Consider the following 21765-nt stretch of genomic DNA (forward strand, 5'->3'; position numbering starts at 1 on the left):
CAGTAGGTAAATTTGGTAAATCTTGAGATAACAAATTTTGTTTTCTTCTTATATTTTTAAGATAGCCACCATACCTATTTTTTTAAAGTAAACTGTTCTCATCAGATAGCATGTCGTCACTCTCTTCCACGACACAGCATCGCTGTGTAAATTCATTGTTTGGAAAATCAGGACTGCTTTGTAAAATCTACTACAACTGGTTTTACACGTATTTCTACATTGCACTCATTTCTTTCCATGTGGTTTCTTAGGTCTCTATTTTCTTTTTTTTTATCAATACTGCGAAGTTTAGGAATTGTCATATTTTATGCACGTATTTTTTCCTGCTCAGATATATGCATGGATAAACTAAGTACATGAGAGCGAACTTAACGGCCCATGAACTTCAACTTAGCAATGGACATTCTCTTCTGCAATGACCAGATGTGCGCTTCCTAAGGGCACCAGGGCCTCTGAACGACGTCTCTGAAATCTAACCTCCACTACCATCCAAAGGCTGAGACCATTTGGGATTCACATTTCTTAACAGGGTTTCCCTGTGCTAACAAATGGCTGCCTAGAAAACAAAACACACACCATTTACATAATTCTCCTTTTTCTACCTCCTTTTCAAGCTTATTCAAAAACTGCCACTCATCCACTCCTACCATGTATCCCTGGGCAGGAATTAATCTTGAGGTTAAGGATAAGTTTCAGGCTGTTTTGTCTTTACGTACTTCTGTAGTTTGATGAAAAGTGGTATTTCTTTGACAGTAATCTCCATTACCATTTGGAAATATCAGTTCCTTAAATTATTAATACAAAGAAAGCACTTTGTTGTGCAGCAATATGACACTACATGTTTGAAGATAAATGCAAATTTCCATAATGAAATAAGGAGAGATTATTCACTTTATCAGTTTGATGGACTGTGGCAACGTGAAGCACGTCAACCACATGGCGGGTGCCTCACTGATGTGTACTTGATTCTGGCCGACGTTTATTCATTCACTCACTGGACAAGTATTTAGTGAACACTTTCTCGATTCCAAGTGCTGTACTAGGTGCTGGAAAGAATAACCCCACCACCCTCACAGCACCGGAATCCACACTGTGTGTGTGTCTATCTGATTATAATCGAGGGGCAGAGGCCCACTCAAGAGGTAAAGCCTCTTTAATATAATAGTCATTTAAATGCACTTTTTTCCTGACAAAAAGTAGGTAGTTTTGTGTCATCACTCATGAGGGGATCTGTGGGATAACTCAACTCTATGACATAGAGAGATTTAAGAATGAAGTTTTAGGCTGGTTATTTATCACCATTTTTTCCAAAACCTAGACTAGCAGAACCATCATGAATTATATAAGCAGTCCAGCAGATCTGGTCTTCTCACTCAATTTGATGTGGCCGTTTAAAGCTTCTTTCCGATTGACCTACGCTGGTGTGCTCATTAACCCAACAGATATATTGTACCTCTTAAAATTAATTCCTCCCTAAATGCCTACTAAACACAAAGAAAAATCTAGTTACACTAAAGACATATAAATAAGTCTCAAGTTTTTTTAAAACTAGGAAAGCAATAAAGAAAACTGCAAATTAAGATCTTTACGAGAAAAAGTTAACGAGTTTATAAAACGAATGCTCTAAAGAATATGAAGAGCATTTCGTCTAGGTAGGTCTAACTTAAAAGACTGTTGTGTTTGTTGGGGATATTTTTTCTAAAATGCAGTTCTCAAAACTTAATGTACTGACATACTTGTGTCACAAAGATATCAAGCTTAGCTATCAAGGTTTGCATACATATAGACTATAAGAAAAACATTTTAATAATAAATAGATAGAGCAACTTTGAAGAGAGGGCAGAGAAAGTGCTGGGAGCAGGTCAATATTATTAATTTTCTTATTCTATAAATAGGCCAAGCTATGGAAATTCTTCATGGAAACTTCAAAATATTTTTTGCTCTTAGAATGAGTTAGTATTTATATATCCAAAAGATTGGAAAATACTTTTGGTGGAAAAGTCAGGGAAGATAATTAACCAGCATATCCATATTTAGTGCTCAAATCAGTCCTTAAATAGCATTTTGAAAAATCACTTCACTGAATCTCAAGGTCAATTTCATGAATCTTCTGCAACTTTGTACGAATTAAAAAATGTATTCAAAAGGAAGAACATTCAGCAATTTGGATAGGTACAAATCCTGCCATATTTGAAATAAATGGAATTGACTGTTAGTCAGATAATGAGTAACCTAATTACCAAGCCAACCAAACTTAAACTTTGTAAGATTAACAGGTAATTTAAATATTCTGTGATATATAAATAACATCAGTACCAACGAATATTCTGGGTACATTATATATTTTTTAATCCTAATTCAACTTTTTAAAAAATGTAAGGGGAAAAAGAGTGACACAGAGAGTAAGAGAGAGAAAGAGAACACAGAAGACCAAGGTCTCTTAACAAAAACAAACCATTGCGTTATCTTCGATGATCTATGCATTAAATCCCCTGTGTAGTCAGCATACTGGGACATTAACCATCCCCACCCACCCCACCACAGACCAAGACCATTTATAAAACATCTCAAAAGTAATCACTTATTCAGCCAGAAATGAGAGAGACTCAAAAACACTAGACCATTATTAATATATTTTCCTTTGTTTGTGTTTCAATACTTTTGGCACATAGGGGATTGCTATGCTTCTGAGACCATTTAGCCTTATATTAAAAATTCTCCTTCAATGTATAAACAGTGGCATGCCAGAGATGCCTAAATTCACAGTAAGGTTTAGGGCTGTTTGTTGCCCAAAGCTGTGAACATGCAAGTTGATTACGTGTTCTCTTTCATGCTCCTATCTGTATTATTTCATTGGATAATGAGATAGGCTGCCCTTTCTGTCCATCATTAGAGCAGCTGGAGACAGCATTTGCTACCTGGCAAAACTTTCGAAGAAGGATCTTTCTTAGCAGCAGATAAACCCAGGGATCCAAGATCTGGTTCAGTGACGCCAGGCGAACAGCTATTAAGAAGAAGTTGCATTCTTTCTGCTTCTCTGTGTGCATCTTGCAGTGCTCAACTGATGTCTGATTGAAGATCATTTTCAACATCATAATCTAAGGAAGAGGGGCAAAGAATTGTTCCAAAGATTAGCAAGGTCATATGCATCTCTTCGACACAGTACTTTGCACACTGTCAGTTTACAATAAATTGGTGGTTGGATGGAAATGATTAATTCAAGCAACACTTATACTCACAGAACACAGCCCTGAACTATATAAGACATTTCTACCGATTTCCCCACATTTTTGCCTATTCGACATGATGCAGTTTTTTAAAAAGTGCATGTTCTCAGGCTCTTGGTCCTTGGGATTTAGTAAGTTTGAAAATACATCTCAAAATTGGCCAAAGTCATCTGTCTTGCTGCAGAAAACACTAATAGGTCAACCCTCAAATGAGAGCCAACACTTCAACAAAATCAAAACATATTTAATCTTAAACTTCAGTAGTTCTAACTGAAAAAAATTACGAAAGAAAAAGTAAAAGTGAGAAGAGGAAAATAATATTATTTACATAATTAATATATCCGTTTATAGATATAATTTATATATATAATTCATTATATATAATTTATATAATTAATAAATAATGCTAATAATTAGCATTTTCTGAATCCTTACAATTTGCCAGGCACTAGGTCAAGTTCTTCATATGCATTTAAGAAAGAATATAAGAGGGGCCGCCCTGGTGGCGCAGTGGTTGGGTTCGCACATTCCGCCTCGGCAGCCCGGGGTTTGCCGGGTCAAATCCCAGGTGCAGACATGGCACCGCTTGGCCAAAGCGATGCTGTGGTAGGCGTCGCACGTATAAAGTAGAGGAAGATGGGCGTGGATGTTAGCTCAGGGCCAGTCTTCCTCAGCAAAAAGAGGCGGTTTGGCAGTAGTTAGCTCAGGGCTAATTTTCCCCGCCCCCCCCCCAAAAAAGAAAGAAAGAACATAAGATAGATATTATTGCCATCTCCCTTTTACAGTTGTAGAAAACAAGGTTTAACGATTTTAAATGGCTGAGCCAGACTTAAACCCAAGTTCACTAACATCACGTGACATGATATTTTATTTTTTTGTCTCTCCCTCCCTGCTCACCCCCCCCCCAACACACGCTAGAATGTAAACTCCATGAGGGCAGGATTTGGGGCTTTTTTTCCCCACTAGTATATTCTCAGTACCTAGGCTAATATTTAGCAAATGGAACTCAATAAATATTTGTGAATGAATATATTATGACACACATATGAATATAATATTTTATGGCATATATAATATAAATATATTTATATTTGAGTGAATAAATATCTGTGACTTCCACAGAAGAGAAAAAAATGAAGGTTCATGTGCATCTGAAAAGGTATTGAAGCTCATTAATCATCAGAAAAATGAAAACTATGACGAAATATGAAACCATTTTGTACCCACTAGTTCGACAAGAATGAAGAAACGTGACTTTTCCAAATGTTAGTGAGGATGTGGAGCAATGAGGACTCTTTTAGTGGGAGTGTGAACTGGAGCAATCAGCCACCTTGGAAAACCACTGGGCACGATTTGCTCCGCTCCCTCCCTCCCTCCTCCTAGGAATATACAATCCTCAATTCCTACACCAGGAGTTGTGTATATACCTGTTCATCATAGCATTGTTCATAATAGCAAAAAAAGCAGGACCATCCCAAACATGGTTCACATTGGAAAGCAAAAGAAGGTGCTGACTTTATAGCTGGCTCCTAAATTCATTTCTCTACATGCACGGCTATTAAGCACTCGAAGTGTGGATGGAGCAAATTGAGATGTTGGAGTATGTAATAATTATATAATGAAATGATAATTTTTTATATGTTGTGTTAAATAAAATATATTTTTAAAATTAACATCACTTGTTTCTTTTTACTTTTTAAAAAATACCGTTACTAAAAAATATAAACTTATCTATGTGGCTTGCATTTGTTGCTCCCAGTACATTTCTATTGAACCCAATGTCTCTCTGGAGTCCCACATTTATTCGGATACTCTGTCCTCAGGTCACATATCTCAATTCAAGTCAAAAGCCCCGAGCGTCCAAAATACCCTCAAACCACAAACCTACAATCCCAGCAATGGCTCTTTCATTCTCACACAGTCACCCTGGCTCAAGGCAGCACAGTCATCTCTGAATCTTTCTTTCACCTCGTCCTCTGCAATGCCCTTTGCTCTTGTTCCAATCTCACCCTAGTTCAGTTCTTTCTCTCATCTGAATCATAGCAATAACAGACATGCAGATGGTAAAGGCCAACACACCACAGACCCAGCATCCTAAATCCCAGCTCTGATCAAACCCCCACCAGCTACAGAAACTTCAACGTGGTCTAACTGGGCAGAGTTGAGTCACAAGTCATTCCTAAACCAATCACTGGCAAAGGAGTTGGAAATTTCCAGTTTGGCTTACAGGACAAACCCATGGTCCTTGACCAAATTACCACCTAATACCTGAACAAAATTACGATTCTATAACCAAAAAGAAGGGAATGGGTAGTCAACCATCAGATAGCCACATATTCTGGCTCTGTAATTTCTTCCAAAGGTTTTTTTTTCCAAGGGATTTATTCAATAAAAGCAAAAAACAGCTATACGAATAAGCGAATGTTCAACGAAGCATTATCTATCTTAGTAAGAAAATGTAAGCATATAACTCTCTAATATCAGTAGTAAAGCTTAATAAAATATGGCTTGTCTGCATAATAGTATATACAGCAATTGAGTGAAAAGAACAGAATATAAGATAGTACTATGTATACAAAGGTATATTGTTATTGCAATTAAAGGATATAAAATACATAGACTTGTGGAAGGCAATGGAATTATTAGTGTTAAGCAATAATTTACTATTAGTCATCAAATTATTTTAAAAATTTTATGTAAATTAAAACTTTTCAAATAATTTAGGAAAGTCTTTTATTTAAAGGAAGTTGATGATTATTCCCTTCATTAATAAATATGAATTTTTATACACCAAATTTATTTAAAATAAATATAGTTACCTTGATATCTTCTGAGGCTGGCTCATAGTCCTCTGAACAGACCACTACCTCCCACTGGGGCCCCGAGGGATATCCATGTCCCAGTCCCTAGAACGTGTGAATATGGCATCTCACATGGCCAAAAGGGCTTCACATATGTGACTAATATTAAGAGGCTTTCGATGAGAGATTCTCCTGGATTATCTGGGTGGGCTCAATGTAATCACACGGGTCCTTAAAATCTGAAAATCTTGTCCAGCTGTGGTCAGAAGTCAGAGAGGTGCCATGCTGCTGGTTTTGAAGATGGAGGAAGGAAGCCATGAATTAAGGAATGTAGATGGCCCCTAGAAACTGAAAAAACCAAGGAAACGAGTCTCGGATTCTCCTCAGAGACTCCAGAAAGAAGTTGCTGGCACCTTGACATTAGCCCAGTGAGACCCATGTCAGGCTTCTGACCTACAGAACTGTAAGAGAAATTAGTGTTGTTTTAAGCCACAAAGTGAGTAGTATTTTGTTAGCGAGCTACAGTAGAAAACTGATCCATCCACAGAATGAGCTCCCAACAAACGTGGAGAGGTGATGGGGCAGTACGAACTTGAAAACGATTCATTCTCCCTCACAGATAGGACATCCTAGGTAGTTTGCTTACCTTGTTCGCTTTCTTAAGGAACATTTAATATAAATGAGGTAAAAGAAAACTTCATCTTAACTCCTGTCCAAATTATCTCAATTTCTACATTCGCAACATGTACAAATAAATTCGTCATTCTCGTGACATCAGTTAGATTTCAGTGTCCTTGACTAAAAAGTATAAAATCGTATTTTCAATTCAGTTGCCTTTAGGAAAAAACATGCACCGATTAATTCTCTTTTCTTCTTTTTATAAACTATTGGAAAGGTTTTATCTAGCTCTTTCAGGCCCTCGCCTCATCGAATAATTAAATATATTCGACTACTTACCATCTTCCAGGAAGTGTTCTGAGCTTGGTCTACAAGGATCCAAAAATGCATTTAAGTAAGATTTTAATTTTCTTTTGAATCTCTCCAACTTTTTATAATCAGGAAAAATCACAAAACTATTTATAAAATGGGATTTCAGTTATTTTACACAGTCCTCTTTGATTATTTTAAAATTAATCTTGATGAAATTAATGATTTAAAATTATTTTTATTAGGCTAAGACAGGTTTCATATGTTGTACATTGGTTAGTCCACTGTAATTTCCGCAATTTACTATTGACAATGCAGTGATGATGAAATTATGAAATCATGCTCTGTAAGCAATAGCTGGCCCATGGGGAGAGACGCTCTAGCTTTTCCCAGAAATCATGAGATGTGCAATATGAAGATAAGTGGAATTAGAGGCAGTGAGCATGACATTGCCATTTCCAAATGGCAGCAGAGATGGAAGTAGGACTCCAAATTCTTCGCCAAATTTTGAACACAAATCCAAGTTAGCATCCATCTGTTGACTTCCTCATATTTAAGGAGCTAAACAGTGATTATGATTTTGCAAATATTTTTTTAGATGTTCAGACTTTGGGAGAAAACCTTTGGTATGGATATGTAGATTTCTCGTAGAATTGATTATTCCTATTAGTCTAATTCTACTCCTTATACAAGGGAGAAGGGACAAACAAGAACAGGATGCTCGGCCAGCACGGAGGCTATCTTTTTAGCAAAAGCACATATACTCCGCACGATTCCTCCTTCTGAACACTCATGTGACGATCTGGTCAAGGGAACAGGGAGACCAATTCATTGAACAAGTTCCATGTGACTCTCCCCAGCCTCCTGCCTCTCTGATTATCAGCACGAATGGAGAGTTCTTTGTGCACCTATGATCACCTAGAACACAAGTATATCAGTGACCCCTAAACTCTCCATCCCTGCCTGGCATCAAAGGCGATTACCCTACTCCATCCCAAAGGAAAAAGATGCTTTGTCCCTGCCCTAGAGATAACGATCTTTTAAATGTGCAAACCACCAACTGGTTAGACTGTTTTAATATTCTACATTTGGATTTGATTTTACTGTAGCAGGATTTATAACTACATATTTAAAAATCTTCATTACTTCCCTTCTTGGCTCAAAAGTGCCTCGTGTTATAGGTTATAAATGTCTACTGAAGGTGATAAATAAGTAAACCCAGAAAAATTAATTTGTAGGCGAGAGAATGAAATTGATACTTCCCTTAGGCTCCATCATGTGGCTTTTACGCATTTCCGGTTTAGTCCTAATGTAAGTGTGTAAGAGAACGTCCCTCAGAGCCGGTTTTTATCTATGATGTGTGGTTTCCCATAATCCTCTGTTGTTAGGCCGTGGCAGAATAACCTGCTCTACTGGAAATTCCCTCAATAGTTTGACAAATGTACTACGTTAGAATACACTGAAACCAGTCTGGGCCTTTTGAACCACTTAATTACATAATTTGAAGGATTGTCATGAGAAGAAGCTTCACCGTGGATTTAAGAAGTAGTTGAGGTCTTTCCAGTCTGGTTACAATTCTGTTCTCAGATTGTCAAACATCTCGGCATTCTAGACTCTTCTGTCACAGAAGCTCCTCCTGCCTTATCTGAAAACTTTGGAAATGAACAGCTTGCAAATGTTTTTTAAAAGTTACTAGAAATTGTGTTATTTCATTTTTACTATTACATAATTTTATGAAGTTTTTCAAAACAACAATGGACTAAGAATCAGGAGTAAATTCTACTGCTGGCTCTGCCACCATTTATGACTTTAGCGAATCATTTACTCTCTGCTTTGTTAAACTAACTAGTAGAAAGGGACTGGAGGGCGTCTCGCATCTACTTCTGTGGTTAGGTTTTTTATGATGAATTCTGTGGCAAAGCTGGAAAATGAATAAGGGTTTAATTGGAAAAAGAAAAGAAACTAAAGATAAAAGGTATAGAATGAAAGACAAAACTCCTTGTATGGAAAACCCCTAATGTTTCTCTTGGTGAATAGAAGAGAGAGGAGAATTACAAAGGGAGAAATTGGACAGTGAAAGATGACAAGGGACGAGATTCATGCAGCATTCGGGGAAAAGCTTTTAGAAGTAGCTGACTTAGGCAAACTCATTGACCAAGAGCTAAGGACCTGCCATAAACCTGACTCATCTCAGCTTCTAGTTTGGGGAGCAGTTGCGTAACTTTGGATCTTATTTCTCCCTTCTCTAAAACATGATTAATACATGCTTACCGAATATCTTCTCCATCTAGTAGTGCAGTTGCAAAAATTAAAATGCGATAAGAATAATTAACGCCCTCAATTTACACAGCATACCTCTTCCCAAGCCCCAGGCCATCGCACTATTGCATATGTTTCCAGAAGAGATGGTTTTAACTCTCAGAGACAGGAACACAGTGGATGCTTAGGGGAATACTGCAAGGAAATGAATGTGTTCTCTATAATGCTGCTTTTCTTAAATTTCCACCTAACAAAGTGGTTTCAAAAAAAAAAAGAAACCCTCAAATTTGCAGTGTATAAATGTTTGGTAATGCAGAACCATTATCAATCACTAGAGAAGGGAACTCAAAACTGTAAGGAAGCCTGCAGCCTACGCCACTTTATTTGGCACCTAAGAATCTCTCCTTTTAGTTAGTTTAAATTGTAAATTCTGTGTGATTTGGCTCAGGATAGCTCGGTACGTATGTATGTCTAGATAAATATTTATCTTTCTATTAGAACAGTAAAAAAAAAAGTCAGTAACTAAGTAAATATTCAAATTCTGGCTCAAAGGAGGAAAGCAAAATAAAGTCAAAGAAAGTATTCATTCCTTGGATGGTAGATGATGGATGAGCTTTGTGATACACATGTCAGAAGAGGTACCTTTATTATATTTCAAACCTTTGTATCTTAGGTGTCAAGAGAAAGTCTAGACCATATGTCTTTGTCAAGGTTTAAAGGACATTCATCCTTGAAAATGCCAAGATTCAAGTTAGTTTTTTTTTCTGCCAAAATATAGTTTCATTTAAACCCAAAATGCTCATCCTACTGTTATCCACTCTGAGAACCACAGTATTAGTAACAATTAAGAGCTGCCAAATGGTTAAGGAAGGAATCAGAGATGTGGACCAAGTTTTATGTGCAGGGACATTCACCTCAATATAAAAGAACATTAAAAACTTACATGACCAAGAACAGGGTACTGCTTAAATTATGGAACATCCACTGATTTGCATAATATATGTGTGATATTCATAACATAGATGTATTCCAATGCTACCATTAAAAAACAGATTTTTGAAAAATATTTAATAACAAGGAAAAACATCCATGATGTGAAAAGTAAAAGAGAATGTTTATTACATAGTATAATCCAATTAAAAAAACAACTGTGTATATATTTAGAACAATACCAGAAGCAGTTAACTTTGGGTGGCAGTTAGGGTGATTTCCAATTTCTTCTTTATATTTTTCTTTGTTTTCCAAACTCTCCAAAATAAACATGTTATTTTCACACTTAGAAAAGAGGCATAAAGTCTAAAGTAACTGGAAGCTTAGATATAAACAATAACCTATTAAATAATTTATTGGTAAAATATTAGTGTCACAATCCATCCTAGAACCATCATGTGGTTATTTTAGCTTGAATTCCTAGGTAGTCAATGTGTGCATAATTTAACAACTAATAAGTAAACAGTCTGACACTGTATAATTGATCAAAACGTGTAACTTAATCATCAAATTCATTATGGCCTGTTAAAGGGAATGTGACGTTTAGTGGTAAATTACTGGCCTCTGTGATCTCATGGACAGTACAGCCACGACATGCAAAATAATCCCTTCCTGTGCTGGTATCCAATGCAGGCCAATGATTGCGGTTCTGATCAATATGATAAATTCTTATTTAAGTTGGTCTCATGTCCAAATGACGCTCTCTTTTGGATCTTGCTGTGGGAGGACTTCACTTCACAGGGGGATCCGAACAGAACATCTTGTACTTGTGATCGACACCGGGTGAATGTGGGCAGATTGGCATCTCTTTGAAGTCGTGGTCCTCAAACTTATCTCACTCCCAGTTAGCACTTCTCTCTCTTACATTCACCACAGCGCCTATTTCACACATTCTCCACTGTCCTAATTCACTTCACAGAGGAAACAAGCTGTTGAGGGGAGCTCTCACCTTCTTACCACCAAGTTCAGCATCTGCAGCTCCTTTCCACTTCCATCCACCCGTTCCTCCTTCCCTCTTGTTCAAACAGAGGAGGTGTCTTCTATCTGTCTCCTGGATCCTAGCCACCATGAATGTCAGAGGCCTTATTTTCTCAATTATCTCCTTCCTCTTTTATCTTTAACTTTTGGCTTTTCCGCATTATCTTTTCAACATAATAAATTTCTCCTGCCTTGAGAAAATGAAACCTTCTGTGGAATTCTCAGCTCCCTACATATACTGCTCCAGAAGTTATAGTTGAATTTTTCAAAAGAGTTGTCTATCCTCCTTATCTTCAAATTTCTTTCCTTTTTTTTTTTTTTTCCTTTTTCTCCCCGAAGCCCCCTGGTACATAGTTGTATATTCTTCATTGTGGGTCCCTCTATTTGCGGCATGTGGGACGCTGCCTCAGTGTGGTTTGATGAGCAATGCCATGTCCGCGACCAGGATTCGAACCAAGGAAACACTGGGCCGCCTGCAGCGGAGCATGCGAACTCAACCACTCGGCCACGGGGCCAGCGCCTCAAATTTATTTCTAAACCTGCTGTAGCCTGGCCTTAGTGCCCACAAATCCTCGGGAAGGGCTGTTCCTAAGGCCATACACAAGGTTTTGAAATCTATTGGATACTCACCAGTCTTTCTTGAAACATTCTCTTCGCTAAGATTCAGGTTGCCATTTTCTACACATTTCCAAATATTCAAGTTGCCATTTGTTCTAATTTTCTTACTAACTCTCCCACTACCTCTCTGAGTGCTCCTTTGCGACTCCTGCTTCTCTAGCCATCCTGAAAATGCTAGTATTTTTGAGCCCTATCTCAAATAATGGACGTAGGCTCCCCTTCTTGCTGTGCTTAAACTCACTGGGTGACCTCTTCCACCCCGACGACTTCAAAACCCATCCTTGTGCTATAGGGCTATACATCTTCTCTGAGCTCTAGACTGATCAATCCAGATGCCTACAGCACAGCTCTGTCTAGACGTCTCACACCAAATTCAACAGGTTCAAAACTGAAATCATTGTCTTCTTCAAAGCCGCTTCTCCACTAATCTTCCCTATCTCAGTGAACCCAGTTCCCTAAAACAGAAAACTAAGTAATCCTTGATTCATTTCTCTCTCTGTGTGTCTTTCTCTGTCTCTCTGGTTTCTCTCCCCAATCCACTTCATAAGCCATATTTCTTACATCCAATCAATCAGGAAGTCTCCAACTAACTTCTTAATAATTTTTTAATCTATCACTTCTCTTATCTCCACTCCCATTGACCCTAAACCCTGACTGCCATCTTCTCTTTTCTGAACTACCACAATAGTCTATTACATGATTCGTTAGCCTCCACTCTGGGTCCCTCTACGCCGCTTTCAAAGGATGCTCCTAAAATGAAAAGTTGACTGTTATTCCACTTTGAAAAGCTTTTCAGTATCTTTTCACCATCATGAATGTAAGTCTAAACCCTTGAAATGGACACTCAAGGGCTATCATCACCTGGCCCCATTGGGCTCTCTAGCCTAAATTCTTATTGTTCTTTACTCTCACATCTACATTCCAATCACTTTGAACTTCGAGTTCTTTTAAAGGGCCAGTTCTTCTTGCTTCTGGACTTTTATAAATGTGGACGTTTAGATCTTGTAACTCTCATTCTCCTCTTCTTCACTTGACTAATTCCAACTTATTTTTTGTGTGGACTTGAAACATCAATTTATCTGGGATTTCCCTTGCCAAAAGGCTACTAGAGAAGTCTCAATACGTACTCCCAAAATTCTTTGCTTCCTTGATCATCCCTAAACATTTTATATTGCTTCTTGTTTTTAATTTTCAGTCTCTCCTAATAGATGAAATTTGTTACAAGAGTAGGGATTATTTCTATCCTTTCAGGTACATCTCAAGAAAGACCTAGCTTGGAATATATTACATTGTAGATTTAGAAATACTTTTGAATTAACGAATGAATGAATGATAGGAAGAATACAGTGTATTCTACTCCTTTAGGGGTAACAGATTCTAGAGTTTTCACTTAATGGACAAATCGAATAATATTTATGCCTATTCAATACTGGTCTCTTTTCTTCCCTGTTATTATAATTAGCTAGGATGACAGCTTCAATTTAGGTACTAATAGACATTAAGCACATCTTCTTATCATTCATGATTTTAAGGAGAATGTTCATAGATATACCACTAACTGGAAGAAAGAAGCTAGAGAGTTGGGTTGTAGAAGTTACTGGAGGAGCAAATATTTAAAATAAAACATACTGAATTTATAAGAAAGGAAGAATTCCTATTGTATATTTATTTAATAACTTTTTAAAAAATGTAGCTCAAGACAAAAACAAAAGAAAATATGCATATCAACATAGTCTGTAATAAAGATACTCTCAAATTTATAATACAAAGTAAGAAAAAAATCCTTTTATTTTTATAAAAGTGTTACATATGAGTCTAGTGCTCCTTGCTTGTAGAATTCTTGCCCACAAATATGAGATCATATCTTATATTATAATAAGTATTTAAAATACCCCTCAATGTCTAACAGATGACACATCAATAACAGTTTAATTTACTTTCAAAATTCCTTGCCAATGTTAGGCTTCTAGTCAGTATTGGCATAGGAATTTCTTAAGATTATATTAATTCATTTTCTTTTTCCCAACACAAAACACACCCTCATAGAATTTACCAGCTTTCTTTATAGTTAACTCTTGTTCTGTTGACTGTAAATAGGGGCTAGGTAATTGGGCAATGCCAGATCCACAACTTGAGGGATGAAAGGTGCCCACAATGGCATCATTTTTTCTTTGACATTAAGAACTTTCTGTGATTTCCTGTCATAACAGGAAGCGCAGTCTCCTGTGCCTCACCCTTTCTAAAGAGAACTGTGTAAACTGGGTTTAACCTGCACTTTTAGTGCTGGGCTTTTGTGAACGGGAAAGTTGCAGCCGAACTTTTCTGATGACTCTCTCTCCTTTGGGGAACCAAGTAGCGGCACTGAAGACATTGATCTCTGCAACCCACTCACCTCCCAGGTTGGCTGTGTTAACGGTATATTGTACACTGTAAAATACTCAAGTGTCCCTGACTTATAGTAGGTAGTATGTAAGTATTAGTTGTTTTTCTTTTTGTTATTATTATTCTTCAAATGTTAAGCATAATAAAAGGAAGCATAAAAGGTCCCTCACTGTCACCTCCTAAGCCTATGAATTCCAGCTGGGAAGAATGTGGCTGTGACATCTCACGGAACGGTAACGTGTTGTGTCCAGTAGGGGCACAGGTCCCTTTGCACCCCATCATCCACTGAGGTTTCTGTAGCCGCCTGTGCTACATCTTCACTTCTGCCACGCACTCCACAGACGGCAGGCAAACACCACCAAGCACCATGTGACGTTTACATTACAAATGATAAACTTTATTCTTCAAAATGCACTTCTGAAAAAATCTTGCTTTTCATTGTCAGGAAATCAGACTTTACCAAATCACTTAAATTATAGTTAGCACTTAGAATTTGTACCAGGTTTGAGGGAAGTTTGAAGATTAAATTCGGATTATATGTGATGCAGGAAAACAGAAACATGTAACCTGTTCATCTTCCATGTTTTCCTTCCTTTGGCTGCTTTTGTCTCATCTGTTGATTCAGTTAGATTCACACCATTTGGTTCAACAGCAAAGTAAATAATAGGAACCAGAAGAAAGCAAACATGAGGAAGAAACCTATTTTTCACGTTTCCCTGATTACAGGCTCCTATGAGAAGATAAACAGATCCCAACACCTGAGTCCATTAGCTCCCTCTCTCCTTATCATGTGAATCCCACGCAGGCAATTTTTACTGCACTACTTAGCTTCCGGGGAGGATCTTAAGCAAGCAATTATAAAATTAATCCTATTACTGTCTTAGGGACTTTTGTTGACTTCATTTTAAAACCCATGTTTGATGTTAGCATATTCAAGAATGGTTTTGCAGGAATTAGTGAATAAATGTTATTGGGACTTGGAAATACCCCATTCTCCACCCCACTGAGCCAGAACAGCTCTGTTTTTATCTGTTTGTCTAAAGAGATTTACTGAAGTAGTTTCCCCAGCTAAAACAATTGGAAAAGCATTGGTCTAACACAGTTCTGTCCAAAAGAAATATAGTTCAAGCCACAAATGTGAGCCACATGGACGCTTTTAAGTTTTACAGTAACTACATTTTAAAAAAGCAAAAAGAAACATGCAGAATTTATTTTAATAATAGGTTTTAGAATACCAAATATACCTGAAATACTATTTCAACATGTAATCAGCATAAAAATTATTGACATATTTTACATTCTTTTTGTACATAATCTTTAAAATCTGATGTACATTTTACAGTTACAATATATCTCAATTTGGAGTAATCACATTTCAAGTGTCTCATAACCACGAGTGGCTGGTGGCTGCCACACTGGACAGTGCAGATCTAGTGCTGTATACTTTCTCCATTTATATTTCTTTCCGTTAAACTGCACACATGTCATCACTGCAGTGTCCACTATTGGTTGCCTACCCAGCATCCATCCTCCCAACTCCCCTTCTCATCAGCACGTCTATTTTCAGTGGAGCCTAAGTGCTTCAAGGCTGACTCCATCTCTAGCCACTGGATCAGGGATGAGGATGTGACACCACATTAGGCAATGACATCCAAGAGAAAGTTCCCTAAGGATGTCTGGGGAAAAGTTTCTTCATTTTTAGGAGAAAGCCATAGAAAAACACACTTTATTTCCCCTGCTAGAGGTGAACAAGGAAGCATGTACTGGCAACCATCCTACCCTGAAGGGAACAAGCCATAGATGGGATGAGACCAATGCTGCAGCCTGCAAAAGATGGGGGGGGGGGGGGAGACTCAGTCCTTGATGACAGTGCTGAGCTTCTGGATTAACGAACTCTGAAGGCTGCCCTAAGACTGGGTTTGCAGCTGTGCGTTTTCTTCTGAAGCCACTGTATTATTCCATCTCCGATAATGACTGAGGGCAACATAAATATACTGAAACTTGTGAGCATATTTTGAAGCATTGTTTTTCTCTTTCTTTGTTATTTTTGCTGTTTCTCTATTGTTGCAGAAATTCCTCATTGTTTGTTTCCCCAGGGCACCTTCCCAAATATCCTTTTTGTTGTTTTCTTCTTTGGACACCAGGCATTGGAGCAGCTCTTTTCCAGTGCTTCTACCCACTGCTTCCAATTTACCTTTCTCTACTGTTACAGAAACAGTGTGTCTCCCATCCTCATCTATCCTAAAGATATTTTTAGTCTTTTTAAGAATTGTTATTACCCACAACCATGTGGAAACAATAAAATTAACAAATAAAGGGAAAGCTATAATGTTTTTAAAAATCTCCCAAGTTTTGCTGTATAAATTGTACCCATTGTGTATTAATTACAAACTGGTTTGTGGCCTTGAGATCAAAAACACTTGGGTTTGATTTGCTCAACACCACCTGCCAAGTGTGGGCCTTAAAGCAAGTTGCTTACCCTTACCCAGCAAATAAAAAAGAAAACAAAGAGATAAATATCATCTACCTCGAAGGATTTATATGAAGATTAAAAACCATGCAATATATGTAAAACTGTTAAGGCCAGAATTGATACGTCGATTTTCTGATTCCAGATCGGGTGTCCTTTTCCCTTTATTACAACTGCACTTCTTCATTCGTTCCACAGTCATTTATTGAGTGGCTGCTACGGGCCAGGAAGATTTATAGACAAATAAGGTAAGGTCTGTGCTCTTGAGTGTCTGACAGTGACTCAGACAAATAAAGGCATATTAACAAGAGGGAGGCCTTAGAGTTTTAGTGGTTCATCAGAAAGGCTGTAAAATCAGACAAATCTGGACTTCACAGTCAGTTCTGCTTTTTATTAGCTTTGTGACCTTGGGAAAGTTACTTAACATCTCAAAACCAGTTTCCTCATCTGAGAAAGGCGATAACTGTATTCTCTGAGTATTGTTGACAGAAGAAATGAGATTAGGTCTGCGAAACGCTTAGCACAGTGCCTATTGTAAAATGAGCGTCTGTCTGCTGTGGGCGATCTTCCTCGCCATCATAATAAATATGATGACAATGGTAAATATAACTGTGCATAGGGAAACGAAAGGTCTGCACAGGTGTTACGGAAGGTAGTCTAGGAGGGGCATTGAAATCAGCCCCCACGATCAGGGAAGTGCTGCACCCTAAAACAGCAGATGCTTCTAGAGTTCTAAAAGACAAAGAGTTCCTACTTCTAAATGTGAAATTGTGTGAATCATTCTAGGAACTGCAAGTTGATTTTTATGACTGAAGGTAAGGATGCCGGGAGAGGAACAGAAAATGAATAGTAAGTGTGGCCAAATCTAAGATTTTAAGGATTAAACCAAGGAATCTGAAACCTATTAATCTGGGTGAGAGGGTGCTAGATTGTAACATGCCTGAATTCCGTGTTAGAGAGTCACTGTGAACACACTGAAGTTTGCCAAGCTTCTTTCTCTTCTCCATAATTATAAGAAAAAGAAAAAGAAAGCAGGTTTGCAAGAATCCCAATTGCACTGTATCATGCTGGAAGTTTTAAAACTGTCAAAATAAGTTTTCTAATTTTGACTGTAGTCAAACACTTTCCCACTAAGTAAAGAGAACTCAATAAACAGTCTTATTTGTCTTATAAATAGTTTGGTGAAAAGAATAATATTTGTGAATTATATTAGCTGAAAAATGTTCGCCTGGTAAAACTTTACCCCTGCACGTGAATGTTCTAAGCCTGAACAGACAGACAGACCTGAATGAAGTTGATGCAGTGCCTTGACAGAAAACACCTCCCAAATTTTCAGTACAGTGGTGAAAGAAATCCTTCAACAGATTATTGTGGGACAAACAAACATTCTTGTCGCCTTCTATAGGGATTTTCATAATACGTTCTCTGGAAACCCAAGCTCCTAAGAAGGCCAAGCAATTAACGAATCAAAGGAGATTCTGCAGAAAACCTTTCATCACTGTGATTATCTGACCCAGCCAGTTTCTGTGGTTTTTGACTATTCTCAGTCAATCTGTTCTTTTTTGTACAACATTTTCAATGACGTAATTTGAAAATGTTTTAGTAACTAATAAAGAAGAGACAACCAATATGAAAGAGAGCATTACAGCATAAAAAGCTAGCATCTACCGACTTCCAGGAATATGACTGAGGAAAGTCATGCAATCATTTGAATGTTAGTATGTGCACCTGAAAGATGGGGACGAAAAAAACCAAACTGAAAACGGTTGTGAAGATTAAATTAGATAATATAAATAAAGAGCTTAATGCAGTAATTCTCCTACTTGGGCAGAGCAGGCATTCAGTAAATATGTCCTCTTCTTTTGTCGGTCTCTTCAGCTTCCTCTCCACCAGTCTCGCTGCCACTCCAACTCCCCAACAGGTGACACAAACACACACACACACACACACACACACACACACACACACAGGGCTTGAAAGATACAACATTACTGTCATAATGTTTCTAAGAAGGAATTAGATGGCAACAATGAATGTCCACGTTTTATTATGAATACCCCAATTCTGAAGAACTTTTTCTATGTATTCCAAGTGGGAGAGAAATCCTGGCACTTACTTCTATCAGCTCCTACTTCAAAAACAAGATGCTGCAGGTGCCTAATCCTTCTTCTAGTGAGCCCCTCATATAGCCAGGGGGTAAAAACCCAAGCTAAAGCAATCAGGTTTGTGCCCAGGACTTGGAATCATGAGAGAGTGACACAAAGAAGGGAGCGCACAGACGTGGGGCTCATCCCAGCCGCCTGCAGTCAACTGTATGATAGCAGAATCTTGGCGGTGTGGCCCGATGCTCAGCATCCAGAATAGTCTGGGTCCTACCTGTCTTCCAAACCTGGCTGCCAGCTTTCCACAGACCCTGTGAGCCCCCAATATCCTTTTCACATACGCCCTTTGTGCTTGGAGTCAGATTCTGCTGTTTGTGACCAAGAACCAAGTTTAGGGACGAGACCAGAGCTCTGAAGTCAGAAGATATTCCCAAGCTTCCTGAAATTGATCCACAGCATAATTTCACTAGAAATAGATGCTAGAGAAAAAAGTTGCAAAATGTTCCCTAATGTCTTTTATAGAACAAAAGTTAATATTAAGAAATTTACTTCTAGATCCAAGCAAACCCTCAGCCTATTCTTGGAGGAAATTACTACCATTAAATAAATTCAAAAGTGTACCACCCAACACGTTGGCCGTTAGCACATCTACTGATTTGTAAAGAGAAAGTTGCCAGATTACAAACAGACTACAACTCACTCTTTACAGAAAAATCAACAAAGAACTTTTTTCTTCTCTAGTTGTCTCACTACGGAGCTAACAGAGTGTCCTTGAACTCTCAGAGTCTTATTCAGCCACCTCTGTTCCATTATACACCTCACACTACACCCTTAATTCACTTCTGGACAATTCTCTGAGCCTAAATCTTTAATAATAGCTTAAGAAAACTCACATTAGTCTTTGAGGATGGAGCAGGGTCTTGAGACCTTGTGTCATGTGTAACTGTTTCTTGTATTCACAAAACAAAAAATAATGGAAAGGAAGGAAGGAAAGAAGGAAGGAGGAAGGAATATTTCGAAACAGTGCTTCCAAGATGACATGTTCACTGAAATACTGCATTGCTATAAAAGCAAAATGAAAACCTCACATGCAGACTCCAAATATAAACCTATTAGCCAAAAGTTTTGGAAAAAAGAACACAAGACCTGGCCTATGAGGGGCAAAGTCACGTCTTAGGTTGGTTCCTTAGAAGCAGAGTGTGAATTGGGGATTCTGACACATGGCAAGAAGTCAAAGTGAGAGATACAGAAAGAGTGAGTCCTGGCCGTGGTCTTTCATAGGGCCACCTCCACTCCTGACATCACTGCAATTTACGTGAATCAAGCAATTTCCTCTCTCTCTCTTTTTTTTGCTAAACTAGCTTGCTTTAGCTCAGTCTGGATCTTCCTCTGGGGATCATGATTCTTATGACATCCTATTATTTCATGAGCGAACTTTGCTCACTTCTCCTTCTCTGTGAGACTATTCTGATTTACATCTCAGAAAACAAAATAGCACTCATTAGATAGAACTTAATCCTGCCTCTGCCCATTAATAGTTGTGTAAACTTGGAGCCGTCACTTCCTTCTTAAGGAGCCAAAAGGAAAGCTATTTGTGGACAGACAGCCACCTCACTACCAGAGGCCCAGAGAGGAAGAGAGGACCCGTTTTCTTGTCAGAGTCATAGGATCGGGATTATAGATATTTCAGGCAGTCTCATAAACTCTGTCTCCAAACACCGTGTCAATATATCCACTTTTCCCAGCTGTCATCGTTTCTCACCTGGACAAGGTCAATACCTTCCACCTGGTCTCCCTGCTCCCATTCTTGCCTTTCTGCAATCCAGTCATCACATAGCTTCCAGAAGAATCTTTTAAAAACACAAATCCAATAACGTCACTCTCCTGCTTCAAACAGCCCAGTATTCTCTTAAAGTAACACAGAAACTCTTTAGTATGGCCTTACAGGATCTGGCCCCAACACTGAGTCTCTGACCTCAACTGGCAGCACTACCCTCTTCCCTGCCCATTTCACTTCAGCCACAGTGGACTTCTTTCCACCCCCCGAACACACCAGGGGAGGGCCTCCGCTGTTGCCTCTGCCTAGAATGCTCTTCCTGTAGATAGCTCTCTGCTTAAATGTTACCTCTCAGAGGCATTTTCCCTGACAACCTAACCTTCAGGAGTTTCCCAGGCTCCCTCTATCACATCACGCTGCTTTATTTTCTTGACAGTATTTATCACAATCTGACTTCTGGTTTATTTACTCATTGATTGACTTTCTCCTTCCGCTAGAATGCAAGTTCCCTGAGAGCAGGAAACTAGTTAGTCTATTTCACTGCTCTATATCCAGCACCTAGAACAGTGCCTGACATATCCTAGGTCCTTAATAAACAATCACTGACACATGAACAGATAAACGAACCCTAAAGGGTCCTCAGCTTTGTTCCTATATTTAGAACTGACAATGGGAAATAACATTGTGTTTTTGAGTCAGAACCTCAAGTTTCTCCAGGAGGACATTCGGTAGACACCACATTCCTTGAGGACATTGTTCTGTCAGGTTGTAGCGTGGTAGCTTGCACACAACCAGTGTTCAATAAAGCGTCGGCTAAATGAATTAACATATCATGGCTCCTGCCCCTGACACGGTCAAGATTATTTTATGTTATTTTGCTGTTCATAAACTTAGTGGAACTCCTTGATATCTAATATGGAAGTATAATATTATAGAACTTTAAAAATAAAAGATGTCTCTAATTAAATTAAGTATTGTTCCATATAAACCAAGGACTAGAATTAGCACAACTCCATTTCAATCAGTATAAGGGAAACACCATTTTTCTGCTAGAAAGAAAAAACGTGGATTAGGCTACTCTGAGGAGCCATGGCTTGGAACCCCAGCTTGACCGCACACCAGCTCTGTTACGTCAAATGAATTCTCAAGCTCTTTCAGCTTTAGTTTCATCATTATTTATAATTGGAGAAAATAATGCCTATCTCACAGGGTTGTTGTAAGAAATAAAGAAAAT

The 21765-nt window shown here is 38.2% G+C and overlaps 1 protein-coding gene across 7 annotated transcripts in view; it reads right to left on the reverse strand.

Annotated features, from left to right (window-relative positions):
- Positions 1-21765, reverse strand: part of PTGER3 (prostaglandin E receptor 3) — a 175691-nt gene that overhangs the window by 142653 nt on the left and 11273 nt on the right. For all 7 annotated transcript variants that reach the window (XM_014867320.3, XM_014867317.3, XM_014867316.3 and 4 more), the window contains exon 2: positions 2919-3098. In XM_014867320.3, the coding sequence (XP_014722806.1) occupies positions 2919-3098 (180 nt within the window). The remainder of the gene's footprint in view (positions 1-2918; positions 3099-21765) is intronic.

Source organism: Equus asinus, chromosome 16 (genome assembly GCF_041296235.1).
Source record: "Equus asinus isolate D_3611 breed Donkey chromosome 16, EquAss-T2T_v2, whole genome shotgun sequence".
In the NCBI taxonomy this organism is placed as follows: Eukaryota; Metazoa; Chordata; class Mammalia; order Perissodactyla; family Equidae; genus Equus; species Equus asinus.